The sequence below is a fragment of the Galeopterus variegatus genome, unplaced genomic scaffold (genome assembly GCF_000696425.1).
Source record: "Galeopterus variegatus unplaced genomic scaffold, G_variegatus-3.0.2 Scaffold790, whole genome shotgun sequence".
Taxonomy (NCBI): Eukaryota; Metazoa; Chordata; class Mammalia; order Dermoptera; family Cynocephalidae; genus Galeopterus; species Galeopterus variegatus.
Window position 1 is genome coordinate 101,853 of NW_007726901.1, and position 14,197 is coordinate 116,049.

General features: G+C 34.7%; 1 protein-coding gene across 2 annotated transcripts in view; it reads left to right on the forward strand.

Annotated features, from left to right (window-relative positions):
• MTHFD2L (methylenetetrahydrofolate dehydrogenase (NADP+ dependent) 2-like) overlaps positions 1 to 14,197 on the forward strand; it is a 114,160-nt gene that overhangs the window by 35,468 nt on the left and 64,495 nt on the right. For both annotated transcript variants that reach the window (XM_008572468.1, XM_008572469.1), the window contains exon 5: positions 9,995 to 10,087. In XM_008572468.1, the coding sequence (XP_008570690.1) occupies positions 9,995 to 10,087 (93 nt within the window). The remainder of the gene's footprint in view (positions 1 to 9,994; positions 10,088 to 14,197) is intronic.

Sequence of the window (14,197 nt, forward strand, 5' to 3'; positions counted from 1 at the left end):
TTTCCCTGGGATGAATCCCACTTGATCGTGGTGAATGATCTTACTTACATATGTGCTGTTGTATTCTGTTTGCTAATATTTTATTGAGGATTTTTGCATCTATATTCATGTTATCAAAAAGCTCCCAACAAAGAAAAGCCCTGGACCAGATGGATTCACAGCAGAATTTTACCAAACATTCAAAGAGGAAATGACACCGATTCTTTACAAACTATTAAAAAAAAATTGAAACAGAAGCAAAGCTTCCAAACGCATTCTACGAAGCAAACATCATCCTGATCCCCAAACCAGGTAAAGATATAACCAAGAAAGAAAACTACAGGCTGATATCCTTGATGAATATTGATGCAAAAATCCTCAATAAAATATTAGCAAACAGAATACAACAGCACATATGTAAGATCATTCACCATGATCAAGTGGGATTCATCCCAGGGAAGCAAGGTTGGTTCAACATATGCAAATCAATAAATGTGATCCACCATATTAATAAAATCAAACACAAGGACCATATGATCATCTCTATTGATGCCGAAAAAGCATTTGATAAGATCCAACACTCATTCATGACAAAGACCCTTTATAAATTAGGTATAGATGGAAAGTATCTCAACATAATCAAAGCCATATATAATAAACCCACCGCCATTATCATCCTGAATGGGGAAAAACTGAAAGCTTTTCCTTTAAGAACAGGAACCAGACAAGGATGCCCACTCTCACCACTCCTATTCAACACAGTATTGGAAGTATTAGCCAGAGCAATCAGAATTTAGAAGTCTTTTCTGTAAAATTTTTGCCAAGATCAATATCTTAGAGTGTTTCCCCTTTGTTTTCTTCTAGTACTTTTATAGTTTCAGGTCTTACATTTAAGTCTGTAATGCATTTCAAGTTGATTTTGGTACGTGGTGAGAGATGGGGTCTAGTTTTATTCTTCTGCATATGGGTATCCAGTTTTCTCAGCACCATTTATTGGAGAGGCTATCCTTTCCCCAACATATGTTCTTGGTGCCTTTGTCAAAGATCAGTTAGTTGTAAATATGTGGGTTTATTTCTGTGTTCTCTATTCTGTTCCATTAGTCCATATATCTGTTTTTATGCTAGTACCTTGCTGTTTCAGTTACTAGAACTTTTTAGTATACTTTGAAGCCAGGTGGTATAATGCCTCTACCTTTATTGATTTTGCTCAGGATTTCGTTGGCTATTTGGGGACTTTTGTGGTTGCATATGAATTTTAGGATTTTTTTTTCGATTTCTGTGAAGAATGTCATTGCTATTTTGATAGTGATAGAGATTGCATTGAATTTGTAGATTGCTTTAGTTAGTATGGTCATTTTGACAATATTAATTCTTCCAATCTGTGAACATGGAATGTCTTTCCATTTTTTTGTGTCCTCTTTAATTTCTTTGATCAGTGCTTTGAGGTTTCATTCTAGAGATCTTTCACCTATTTGGTAAAACTGATTCCTAGGTATTTTATTTTTTTGGTAGCTATTGGAAATGGGATTGCTTTCTTGATTTCTTTTTCTGCTAGTTTGTTGTTGGTGTATAGATACACTACTGACTTTTATATATTGTTTTTGTATCCTGATTTTTACTGAATTGGTTTATCAGTTCTAAGAGGTTTTTGGTGGAGTCTTTACATTTTTCCATATATAAGATCGTGCCATCTGCAAGCTGGGACAATGTGACTTCCTCTTTTCCAGTTTGGATGCCTTTTATTTTTTTCTCTTGCCTAATTGTTCTGGCTAGAACTTCCAATACTGTGTTAAATAGGGGTGGTGAGAGTGGGCATCCTTGTCTTCTTCCTATTCTTAGAGGAAAAGCTTTCTCTTTTATCCCGTTCAGTACAATGTTAGCTTGGGTTTGTCATATATTGACTTTCTTGTGTTGAGATATTTTCTTTCTATTCCTAATTTGTTGAGAGCAAGGATGTTGCTTTTTGTTAAATGCTTTTTCTGCATCTGTTAAGGTGATTATATGGTTTTTGTTCTTCATTTTGTTGATGTGATTTATCACATTTATTGATTTGCATTTATTGGACCACCCTTGTATCCCTGGGATAAATCCCACTTGATTATGGTGTACAGTCTTGTTGATGTGCTGTTGAATTCTGTTTGCTAGTATTTTGTTGAGAATTTTTGCTTCTGTGTTCATCAAGGATATTGGCCTCTAGTTTTCTTTTTTATTTTCTTTTTTCTGTTTGACTGATTTTAATATCAAGGTGATGCTGACCTCATAGAATGAGTTTGGGCATAGAATACCTTCTGCTTCAGTTTTTTCAAATAACTTGAGAAGGATTGGTATTAATTCTTCTTTAAAAATTTGGTAGAACTCAGAAGTGAAGCCATCTGGTCCTGGGCTTTTCTTTGTTGGGAGACTGCTGATTACTGATTCAATTTTGTTACTTATTATTGGTCTGTTCAAGTTTTCTATTTCTTCTTAGCTCAGTCTTGGTAGGTCAGAAATTTATCCATTTTCTTCATATTTTCCAGTTGGTTGGCATATAGTTGTTCATAATAGCTTCTAATGATCATTTATATTTCTGTGGTATCTGTTGTGATGTCTCCGTTTTTCATTTCTGATATTCTTTGTATGGGTCTTCTAGTCTATCTAATGGTTTGTCAATTTTGTTTACCTTCTCAAAAAAAACTAACTTTTTGTTTTGTCAATCTTTTCTGTCATTTTTTTGATCTCTATTTCATTTAGTTCTTTTCTGATCTTTATTACTTCTTTTCATCTACTAATTTTGGGATTGGATTGCTCTTGCTTTTCTTTTTCCTTGAGGTGCAATGTTAGGTTTTTTATTTGAAATCTTTCTACTTTTTTCATGTAAGCATTTATTGCAGTAAACTTCCCTCTTAGTACTGCTTTAATTATTTATTTGCTTGATTGCTTGAAGATGCAATAGCAGCTTGTGGAGAGAGAAATAAATACATGTTCGAATCCAGAATCCTCTCTGGAGGCCTAAACAGAATTTGTCCAAAATAGAATTCAGGCTTCTTTTCTCCTTTGATGCTGTTCTGTTGAGGGCTACCGAGTTTTCCTTTTTGCAATTTTCTCTCAGTGATTTTTGCTTTAAACCAGACCATGATATGAGTTAATGTATTGGAAAGGACACAGTTTTCCCTAATACAGAGAAAGTGACAAAGCAAAACCCAAACGTGAGATTCTAGCTCAGACTGTGTTTGCCATTTTGCTTCACCTGACAATTCAGGTACAAGCCTAGAAATGTCCAACAAAAGTGAACTCCACATTTAGATAATTTTAAGAAAAACAACAACAACAAAAGATACTTAAAAATGAAGCAGACTGTGCTGTTTGTTCTAGTTTTGTTTTTAATAGCAAATATTATTTTCCTCAAATTGGCTTTCTATGTTAATTGACAACAACTCTTTGCTACAACGTTATTCCATATAAATTAAAGAGGTAGCAATAGTCTAGGAAACTGCTCAGGTGGCTCCCATTAGACAATTCTTGATTGGCTGTGGACTTTTATACAATAAAAAATATATCTTGCCCACCAGTTAATTTCTGAGTTCTAACAAAACTCTAAGATTCTAGGAGATAGGTTCTGAGTATTTTATTCTCCCTATGTCTGAGAAACATGATGTAAATCACTGGACACAAAATAGTTGCTTAAGACTCTGCTTATAAAACAATTTTTTCTGAGTCTGTGTGATAGTTAGAAAATTAGGCTCTCACCCAGGCTGTTGTCATATGTATTATAAGGGGATACAACTGAGTATGGGAAGTCATCTGAGAGTTAGAGAGATGTGCATCACTCTATGGAGTAGCTGTTGCAACTTATTAGTATTGGTTATCGTAGGGAAAAAGCTGAGGAGAGAGAAAGGATTAGGTACAGTAAGCCAGAGGAAAACTGAAGATAATTAATGAGGGATCAGAATTGAAATACTCATAGGAATGACAACAATTTTCACAATGTCAAGTAAGATGGGTTAAATAAGAATATAGGTAGCAGGAAAGCTAGGTGTCAGGACCAGGAATAGGTATCAAGGAGCTCACCAGCAAGGGTCAGAGGCAGAAGAGTCTGAGGCGTTATTTGAACATGATTGCTTTTAAGCTCCTTAGGTTCACCTCTCTTTTGCTAGAATCATGAGGTCTACCAAATAGCAGCCTTAGAGCCTTTCCATAGTTTGTTATCACTATAGTCATAAACTCTAATCAATCAAGTCTAAATATGACTTTGATATTTTCCATGGATATCACCAGCCAAATTCACTTAGGAGTATCAAATTAACCTGATATTATTGAAGAGGGAGTGGAGTTACCTAAAAGATCTTTTTATGCAGATTGAAATTCACCCCAATATTTTTTTCTTTTGCCTGAAACTTTTCGGATTGTTAATTATATGTGTGTACAACTTACTGGATTATTATACATATCTCAATTACTTGCTGAAATCATCAGTACTGATGGAATGGAAGGTTTTGGTTTTGGTTTGATTTTGATTTTGATTTTTGTTGGGATTTGGGGTGCTCTTATTTGGAACTAGAGAGCGCTTGAATGGTTGCTGAGGCATAAGGGAACCTTTCCAAATACAGGAGGACTGGACCAAGACAGAAATGAGAGGATGCATCATAACTTTGGTGCCTTGGGATGGCTGTAAATATATACTCTACATCTGTTGATAGTGAGTGAAAGAAAGGGAGAAAAATTAAGGGAGACTCATAGACTTTTACCCTAAGTAATTGGGCAGAAGGTGCTACATTAACTAAAATGAGAAAGAAATCAGGTACTACTAATTACCTCTCATTGTTCTTACTTTTTGAAGTTTTCCTGTTAGTTTATTTTTTTGCATATTAACTTTAGTGTCAAATTATATGATTCCAAAAAAAAAAAAGAAAATGCTATTTTCATAACTGGAGTTGTATTACATTTGTAATGAACATAGGGAGAATTGTCATCTTTATGGTGTTGAATCTTTCTATCCAAGAATATAGTTTATCTTTTTAGTTCCTGTCTTATGTATGTCTTTTGGTGTTATTCTTGAGATTTTCTTTTACCACTTACACTTCGCTTGTTTCTTGTTAAGCTTATTTCTAAGTATTGTATCTTTTGTACTGCTATTATAATAGAGATTTTTCTAGTAATATATCTTTTAACATGTTGTTATATATGAAAGCTATTTACTTCCATATATTCATTTTTTTGCCTAATTTATTGAATTCTCTGAATGTTCCTAATAGTATTCCAGTTTTCACTTATTTGTCAAATGCATTTTAACTTTTATTTTTATTAATCTTTTTATAATTTTTGTTTATTTTATTATCCTTTATCTAAGTTAAATGGTTGATTCTTTTTTCTTTCTAATTTCTATTTTATTGGTATAATTAGGTTTATGAATTTTTCTCTAAAAATTGCTTTATATTTATTTTATAGATTGAATATGAAGTGCTTTCATTGTAAATATTTCTAGACATTCTGCAATGTTGTTTTGTGTTTTCTTTTGACCTAAGAACTGTTCAAAGTAGGATTTTTTTTTTTAACTTAAAATAGAAGGGCCTTTTTAGTTCTGGTTTTGTCAATAATTATAAGCTCATTTGGTTGTGATCAAAGAAAATTCTTTATCGTTTATCTAGTTATTTACTTTTTTGTAATAATTAAAACTTTCTTTATAGCCAAAATTATACCATTATTAAAAAATGTTCATGTGTTTGGGTGCATAAAAAGAAAATATATTATCTATTTTCAGAGTTTGCTATATTATAATCAGATATGTACACTAATGATGTTATTTACATTTTTTAATCCTTGATCTGTTATGAATTGAGAAAGGTAAATTAAACTTAGCAAATACAGTGTGTTTCTGTTTATATTTGTATCTTCTGTAATTTCTGCTTTATGAATTCTATTTCTCTTTTTGTTACTTAAATATTTATTTCGTATCTTCATGTGAATCACCGCTTTGTTTTATAATGTATACCTTTTTGTCCTATTTAATGTGAATTTCTCCTTGTTTGACAATAAAAAGCATCATCCTTTTTTTGTAATTTTTCTGCTATATGTTTGCCCATATTTTGTTTTTAACATTTCTGAATTCTGAATAACTTTTTTTATGTTGTCTTGTATAGAATTAGTATAGTATAAAATTACATTTTGCTTTGTGTCAATTTGAAAATATTGTTCTTTTAAATAGATGACTTAGAAATATTTATATTTATTTTTATGATAAATATATATGGCTGGCAAAAGGCCAAGAAATGCATGATAATAAGGACAACTTAACTATGAATGTCATGCTGAGACTGTTACAAAACAGATGGACTTCAACAGACAAGCAGTCGGCACTCAGAGGGTTGGAGAGTCAGGTATTTATTATGCTGGTGGGACCAGACAAGCTAATTCTTGAAAATCTGGACCCCGAGCTCAAGTCTTACAAAGCTTTTATAGGTGACATATTTACAAGGCTAACATAGCAGTAAGTTTCATTTCTTGGAATTCATGTGATCTAGGCAGATAAGTAAGCAGCTCTGTTACAGAAGCCAAAAATGCAGGTAGTGATTAGAGAACAGACTAGTGTAACAAGCAAATATTGTTTCAAAAACAAAATATTACTTCAAGGACAAAACAGGCTTATGAGAAAATTATTTTTGTATTTTTCCAACAAGACCAGGAACCCAGAATGGTAGTAACTGAGTGTGGTTCTAATGTCCTTCATTTTAGTCACACTCTCACCTCAGTAAGAGCCTGACCAAAAGGGAGGAATTGTTAAATAAAAATTATAGGAGGCCATTGTTTTGAACTAAATTTCTACACTAAGTCCCAAAAGACCAGACTAAAAATCAAAATAAAGTCACCCCTGCTAAATTCCATGTCACTGAAGCTGTGGTTTGACCTTACGAGAAGTCAAGAGAAAGATAACAGGGAATTTCTTGAACAGGCTAGTTTAAATCTTCAATAGGTATGATAATGAAGTACCCCCTGCTTTAATCCTTATGCAAAAGAGATAGCCTAAGGTAACCTGTTGTTATTTTCCTATTATTCTGTCTTCCTGTCACCACCTTTCAAGGAAAGTAACTTTGAAATGACCAATTTGCTTTTTGTTCATTGTAACCACTTTCTTTAGCCTTTTTCTGTCTGTAAAACCAATCTCTGTGTTTGGCTCATGGAAACACTTATTCTAGTTTATGGAACAACATGTTGCCCAATTCTAGAATCACAATAAAGCCAATTGAGATTTTTAAGGGAAGAAAATATATATGTATACACACACACACACACACACACACACACGATAGTTCTGACCATATATATATTCGGAACTATATTATTTTCTTTAATTTTTTTTTATGGTCTTAATTTGTACATTTTTGTGTGTGTGTATGCTTTTTCTGATTTGGTTATCTTAATAATTACAACATTATAAGAGGGTACTTCAAAGAACTCGTGGAAAATAGAATTGAAAGATAATATGAACCTTTCCATGAACTTTTTGAAGTACCCTCATATAGTACTCTTAATTCCTTATTTCTTTGTATGGTATCTATTGATATTCTAATAAAAGAAATGATGGAATATTTCCATTTCCTCCCCAATTCCATTTCTTTTGTCTCCTACCTGATATTTGCCAATAAAAATTATCTTCTATAGTGCTTATACTTTTAAATATTCTTATACTTCTATTACTTGGTTGGTCAGCTTTAAATAATATTTGTTGATTCCCTTTATTATATATATTAGTCAATCAGAAAACTTTCTCATCTTTACCCTTCCCATTCTAATTTTTTTAGTTGCATCATTTCTACATAGTCAAAGCAAATAGCATTTACATTGTCTGAGTCTTAGTCTGTTTTATGCTGCCATAACAGAATACCACAGACTGGGTAATTTATCAAGAAGAGAAATTTATTTCCTCACAGTACTGGAGGCTGAGAAGTCCAAGATCAAGGTGCCGACATCTCATGAGGCCCTTCTCGCTGCATCATCCCATGGTTGAAGGCAGAGAGCAAGAGAGTACAAGGGCAAGACTGAATGGGGCCAAACTTGTCCTTTTATAAGGAACCCACTTCCATCATAACAGCATTATTTCATTCATGACGGCAAAGCCCTCACCTCTTATTGTTGTTACAAAGGCAATTAAATTTCAACATCAGTTTGGGAGGACACACACATTCAAAACATAGCATACTGTCACCCCAATCCTCACACTGTTTTTAAGCCTTAGTTCTGTAATTAAATACACTTAAAATTCCCCAACAGTTCTTTTGCCAGTTTTCTGAGACATGTTTTGATTAAAGTGCATCTTTTAGCATGTTCCTCAGGAAAGACTGGTGGGAACAATATTCTCTGAGTTCTTACATTTTCAGAATTGTTTCCAACTTTTAATCTTGGAGGTAGATTTGACTGTAATAAAATCCTTGACTCCCACTTTCTTTACATGAGTCCCTTGTAGGCATTGTTCTGTTATTTTCTAGAATTAAATGTAGAAATCTGAATTTTTAACTGGTTGCTCATAGGATTCATTTTTTTTAATATTTAAAACCCAGGAACTTTACTAAAAAAAGTCTCAGTTTTGACTATTATGGGTCAATTTGTATGTATTCAAGTCTTTTACCTCCAGTTTTTAATAACCTTAAGTTCTGATTTTTAAAAATTTTGGTATAATGTTTGATGATAATGTTTAACTTTTCTATGACAACATTTTTTACTGAGTTTATTGGTATATTGGTAAATTCTTTAATTTTTTTTCATTTGTCTTGTTTTTTTCTTGGTTCTGCCACTTTTTAAATGTATCCTTTTATTTACTTTTTCAAAACTTGAATATAATAAAATTTACTTTTTGGCATACAGTTTCACAGAGCCAGACTGCTTCCTATTGAAATGGCTCCAATGTGTGAGTCTTTGTGTTACCAGCTACTCTGAACTATACAGGGTCCAGGAAGGCTCTTCTGCCTTTATTCCTATTCTCTCTGCTGTAATTAAGAAAGATGTAGTTTTTTGCAATCTGGCGTAAACCTTCATCTTCAGGAAGTACATTTTTTGCTGTCATTTTCAGGTATCTGCCACTCCTGACCATCTTGTCATTCTTTGTACTTTGCTGCTTTTCTCCCTGCATGGTACCTGCTAACTACTGCTTTTGGTAACTCTAATATGTTTTTGCAGCGTGCGGAAAATATGTTTTCTAGTTTTTCTAAAACGGAGATGTGCAGTTGTTCTTGCTAACTGTGTAGCATTTGCACATCACCCAGGAGAAAAGAAGAGATAGTCTCACACAGCCACATTCTTATAGGACTGTTCCTCCTCCCCACCTTCCCCTCCGTCCTCTTCGTTGGCTCACACTTTAAGCATTTGAATCCCTCACGCTGCTTACCTCTTTATTCATCCCTCACTCTACTATAAAGTTTTCATATGAAAACTCCCTATTATATTGTAGACCTCTTCACCATTTCCTAAAAACATAATTTCAAAGTTGGTTTATTTTTTCCTGATATTCATTTAGCTCAGAATGCCCTTTTCTTCTTTCCTCCATTAGGATACTCCTGTTCCTGCTTTAAAACCTAAAAACCATATTGCCTCCTTTAGGAACTCTTCCTAGACACCTCCTCAAGGCAGAATTAATCTCTCACCTATGCTCCACAATATTTTGTCCCATTTTTAGTGCACATATCTTGTCGTTTTCAGTATCTGTTTATCTGTCATTAACAAGCCAATGAGTGTCCCCTACACCAACATATTAACCAGTCAATACAGAATTTTTTAAATCCTGAGTTTCCAGGACCCTACTTACAGCTCTCCTATGATAATCAGCATTTACCCTTATTTGGCCTCATTTAATTTTCCATTTATTTAGTTGGAGAATACAATATTTCTATTTATTTAGATTTCCTTATCTAGCTTTTTCTCTCAAAGTGATTTAATCATGTTAGGGCACCTTTTGTACTCAGGATAGATGAAACTCCTCTAGATTTAGAGCATTGTTAAAATTTGAAAAAGCTCAGTAATCATTAATGGAAGTTCTTCTGCATTCCAGGTGATGCAACTGTGACAATAGCTCACAGATATACCCCCAAAGAACAATTGAAGACCCATACTCAGCTGGCAGATATTATCATAGTAGCTACAGGTAAGTCCTTAGTGACTGTTATTTGGTGGAATGTCAGAGCAGAGTAAATCCTGCCCTAATTGCTAACATGTTTGAAAGAACAGATTCTTGGGACTGTTGGGTATATGTATGACTAATTTCCATAGACTGGATTCTGTCTCTTGACAGTCAGCATATTAGTCCATCATGCCTATGTTAGCATTTGTTCCTTCATTACAGAAAACCCAAACGGCCTTTGAGATAACAAAATAAGCACAAGAACAGTTGTCAATTGCTTTGACAAACATGATTGAGCAGCATTTACAGAAAAAGATCAGTGTGGGTCAATAATGTATTGTGGCTGTGGCAAAAAAATTTTAAAATGTACTTTTTTTTTGGAAACATATAAAATATATTTTATTTTTAATTTTTTTATTTTCATTTTTTAAAAAAATTTATTTTGTCAATAGACAATGTGATTGATTATTGTGGCCCATTACCAAAGCCTCCCTCCCTCCTCCCCCTCCCACCCAACAATGTCCTTTCTGTATGCTTGTCATGTCAACTTCAAGGAATTGTGATTGTTGTGTCTTCTTCTCCCCCCGCCCCCGTTTGTGTGTGTGTGTTTGTGTGTGAATTTATTTATTTATTTTTAGCTCCCACCAATAAGTGAGAACATGTGGTATTTCTCTTTCTGTGCCTGACTTGTTTCACTTAATATAATTCTCTCTAGGTCCATCCATGTCATTTCAAATGGCAGTATTTCATTCTTTTTTATAGCTGAGTAGTATTCCATTGTGTAGATATACCACATTTTCTGTATCCACTCATCCAATGATGGACATTTGGGCTGGTTCTTTTAAAAATGTACTTTTAAGTTTCATTAATGAAAATAGAATGTCCAGGTAAGGGGAAGAGATAGACAACCATTATGCTGCATTGGCCACAACCAGGCTGAAGAATTATGTTCTAGAGTCTAGACTTTAAAGGGAAAGTTGGAGGACTAGACCATATCCAAAGGAAATCAGGTAGGATGATAACATTTCCAAAAAAGATACAAATGAAGTTTGGTCTGATAAACTGAGGGTAATTGTTCTGGAAGAAAGAAAGCATGACTTAAAGAAGATACAATTATTTTTGTTTTGTTTTGTTTTTCAACATAAGGAAAAAAACCCAACAAAACCCAAACCTTTATAATAATAAGATGGCTCAAAGTTACCATTTCTTGAGATAGCAAGTCCCTATCATTGCAATGATTAGGAAGACAGTTAAAAACTGTCTTTAATTTTAATTTAAAATTGGAGAAATTACTTTCCAATTTTTATTAATTCTTGCTCTATTTTGAATGACAAAAAAAATCTCATTCCCTCTTAACCTTCATGGTTAAAAACACATGCAAACAATGGTAATTGTTTTGAACATATGCTGTCTGGAGGAGGTATTATTTTCCTTCTATACTCCCTACCATTTAGGACCATTGTAGAGAATGACCATGTACTGAGTACAGGGTTGAGCTCTGTATTAGACCGTTTTGTGTTGCTATAACAGAATACCTGTGACTGGGTAATTTATAAAGAACAGAGGTACATTTGGCTTATGATTCTGGGACACTTGCATCTGGCCATCTTCCTCCTATCCTTCTTCTACTCATGGTGGAAAATGGCAGCCAACGGCAAGTACAATCAGATCACATGGGAAGAGGAAACAGAGAAAGAGAGAGAGAGAGAGAACCAGGGTCTTTTAAACCGCCAGCTCTTGTGGGAACTGATAGAGTGAGAACTCACTCATTACTTCCCTGACCTAGGGAGAGCACTAATCAATTCATGAGGCATCCACCCCTGTGACTCTAACTGTCACACTGGGGATCAGATTTCCATGAGTTCTGGGAGAGCAGTACAGGCTCATTGAGTTTAATGTTTCCTCCAGTTCTGAGATTCTGTTATTCTATATTTTAATGTATGAAAGAAAGCTTTATGAAATATAACGTGTGTATATATATGTACAAATATTTATTATAAAAGCAATATTAAATTGATTTAAATGTTTTTGTTTTGTTCTATAGGGTAAGTTAAGAAGAAAGATATTTTAGGATGTAGAAGGTACTGGAGTATAGAGGGGGCTAGCGAATGAATAATTCACTTACAGATATTTGAGAGTTTATTGTATTATTCTCATTTTAATGAAACATGAATACTTTCAAATAGCAATGGGAGTATTAAATTCATTTATTCATTCAGTAAACATTGAACTCTTACTATGCAGCAGAAGCTGTTTTAAATTGGAGGAATGCAGCAGTGAATACAAGTGACAAAACCCCAGCCGTTGTAGAGCTTGTATTTTAGTGGGAGAGAGAGCAAGTAAACAATGCAATATAATGTCAGGTAATAATACGTGCCATAATGAAGTTGGGCGAAGGAATAGAGTGTGCATGGGATAGTGTTTTAGACATATTGATCAGTGAAGATCTTTCTTATGAAAGGACAAGGACTCTTTTGACTAGAGTCCTTGTCTTGGCCATTCTTCATTTGCCCACCAGATCCAATCTCTGCCCTGCCCTGCCCTGCTGTGGCCCAGGGAGGCTGACTAATAAGGACAGCCTTGCCTGTGTTTCTCTGCTGCCAGCACCAATAGGAGACCCAAGAGAGAAGGAGAGAAAGGTCAGCTCAGTGTATTTCTTCTCTTCTCTTTTCTGCTCCTACCCTTTTCTACTTCCTCCTATGCATGGCTTTGGCTGGGCAGCCTCTCCCCTACAGCTCTGGCTCTCACTGGCCTGCAATAGCACTGTTCCCTCCCCCTGCCACTTCTGGTCTCTTAATTCTGAACACACCTCTGTAAAAGTTCCTTCGTGAATTTCTCTTCATATGAAGGTCTGAGGTGGGTTCTGTTTCCTGCGGGGACACTAACTGAAGCTGATTTGTCTGAAATAAAGAAACAGATCAAGTAAGCATCTGGGAGGGAGAGCGTTCCAAGTAGAGGGAACAGCAAAGAAGAAGTCCTTAAGGAGGAGCACACTTGGCTTGTTCCAGAATGTAGATATTTGAGGGCTTATTATATTATTCTAATTTTAGTTAAACATTACTAAGTCACAAGGATACTGGTAGGAAATGCTTTTGGGAAGGCAGTGACCGTTAGCTTACGTACAACCTTGTAGGCCATGGTGAGGACTTTGATATAAGCCAAGAATGGCTGGGAGCAAGAGATTGTCATGGCCCGACTTATGTTTTTAAAGGATCCCTCAGGCTGAGTCAGGGAGAATTGACTCCAGAGGGGCAAGAGTAGAAATAGAAAAGTTATGGGCTGGCCCAGTGGCACACTGCGCTAGTGTGCCGCTTGGGAAGCGCGGTGGCACTCCCGTCGAGGGTTCGGATCCCACATACAGACCGGTTCCCGCTCACTGGCTGAGCGAGGCGCGGGGGCAACGCCGAGGGTTGCGATCCCGTTGCCGGTCCCGGTCCGGTACGGGGGCGACACTGAGGGTTGCGAACCGTTGCCGGACATGGAAAAAGACAAAAAAAAAAAAAAAAAAAAAAGAAATAGAAAAGTTATTGCAGTTCTATTTAACAGACCTAGGTATTTCTCTAGTTTCTTATATATTCCAGCACGTAAAATGATTCTACCCTTTATTTTCGCTTTTGCTCTTACCACATAGTATTTCTGTGTTGCGGATAATTGTTACAGTTCTTGTTTTATCCAAGGCTTGAATGAGAGCCTTTTTCATTTTACTTATCAATTAGATGTTATTGGTAATTTCTGGACTTTAAACTTGAATTGATGAGTACTTACAAACCTATGAAGGCAGAGTAAATATTACAGAAGAAATTAAGTTTGATGAAAAGAATAATGATAGTTTAATTTCAACCAAATTTAATTCAATTTCTTATTTTTATGTAGGTCCTTTTCTGGAACTCAGAATATATCTATGATAACTCCAGGAGCAGTAATTTGCTCCTCATAGAGTAAAAAAAAAGTTTCTTTTTAGAAACACTTGTATTCACACACAAGACTCAAAATTTGCTGAGTAGAGAGGAATTTCAGTGGTCATCATTGTCCGTCTTTAACTTTAGATATAATGAAATTTATGTTATCTTTAAAAGGTGTTATTTGACCCTTAGGTCAGCTGTCCTTAGTTCTCAATTATCAATTATAATATTG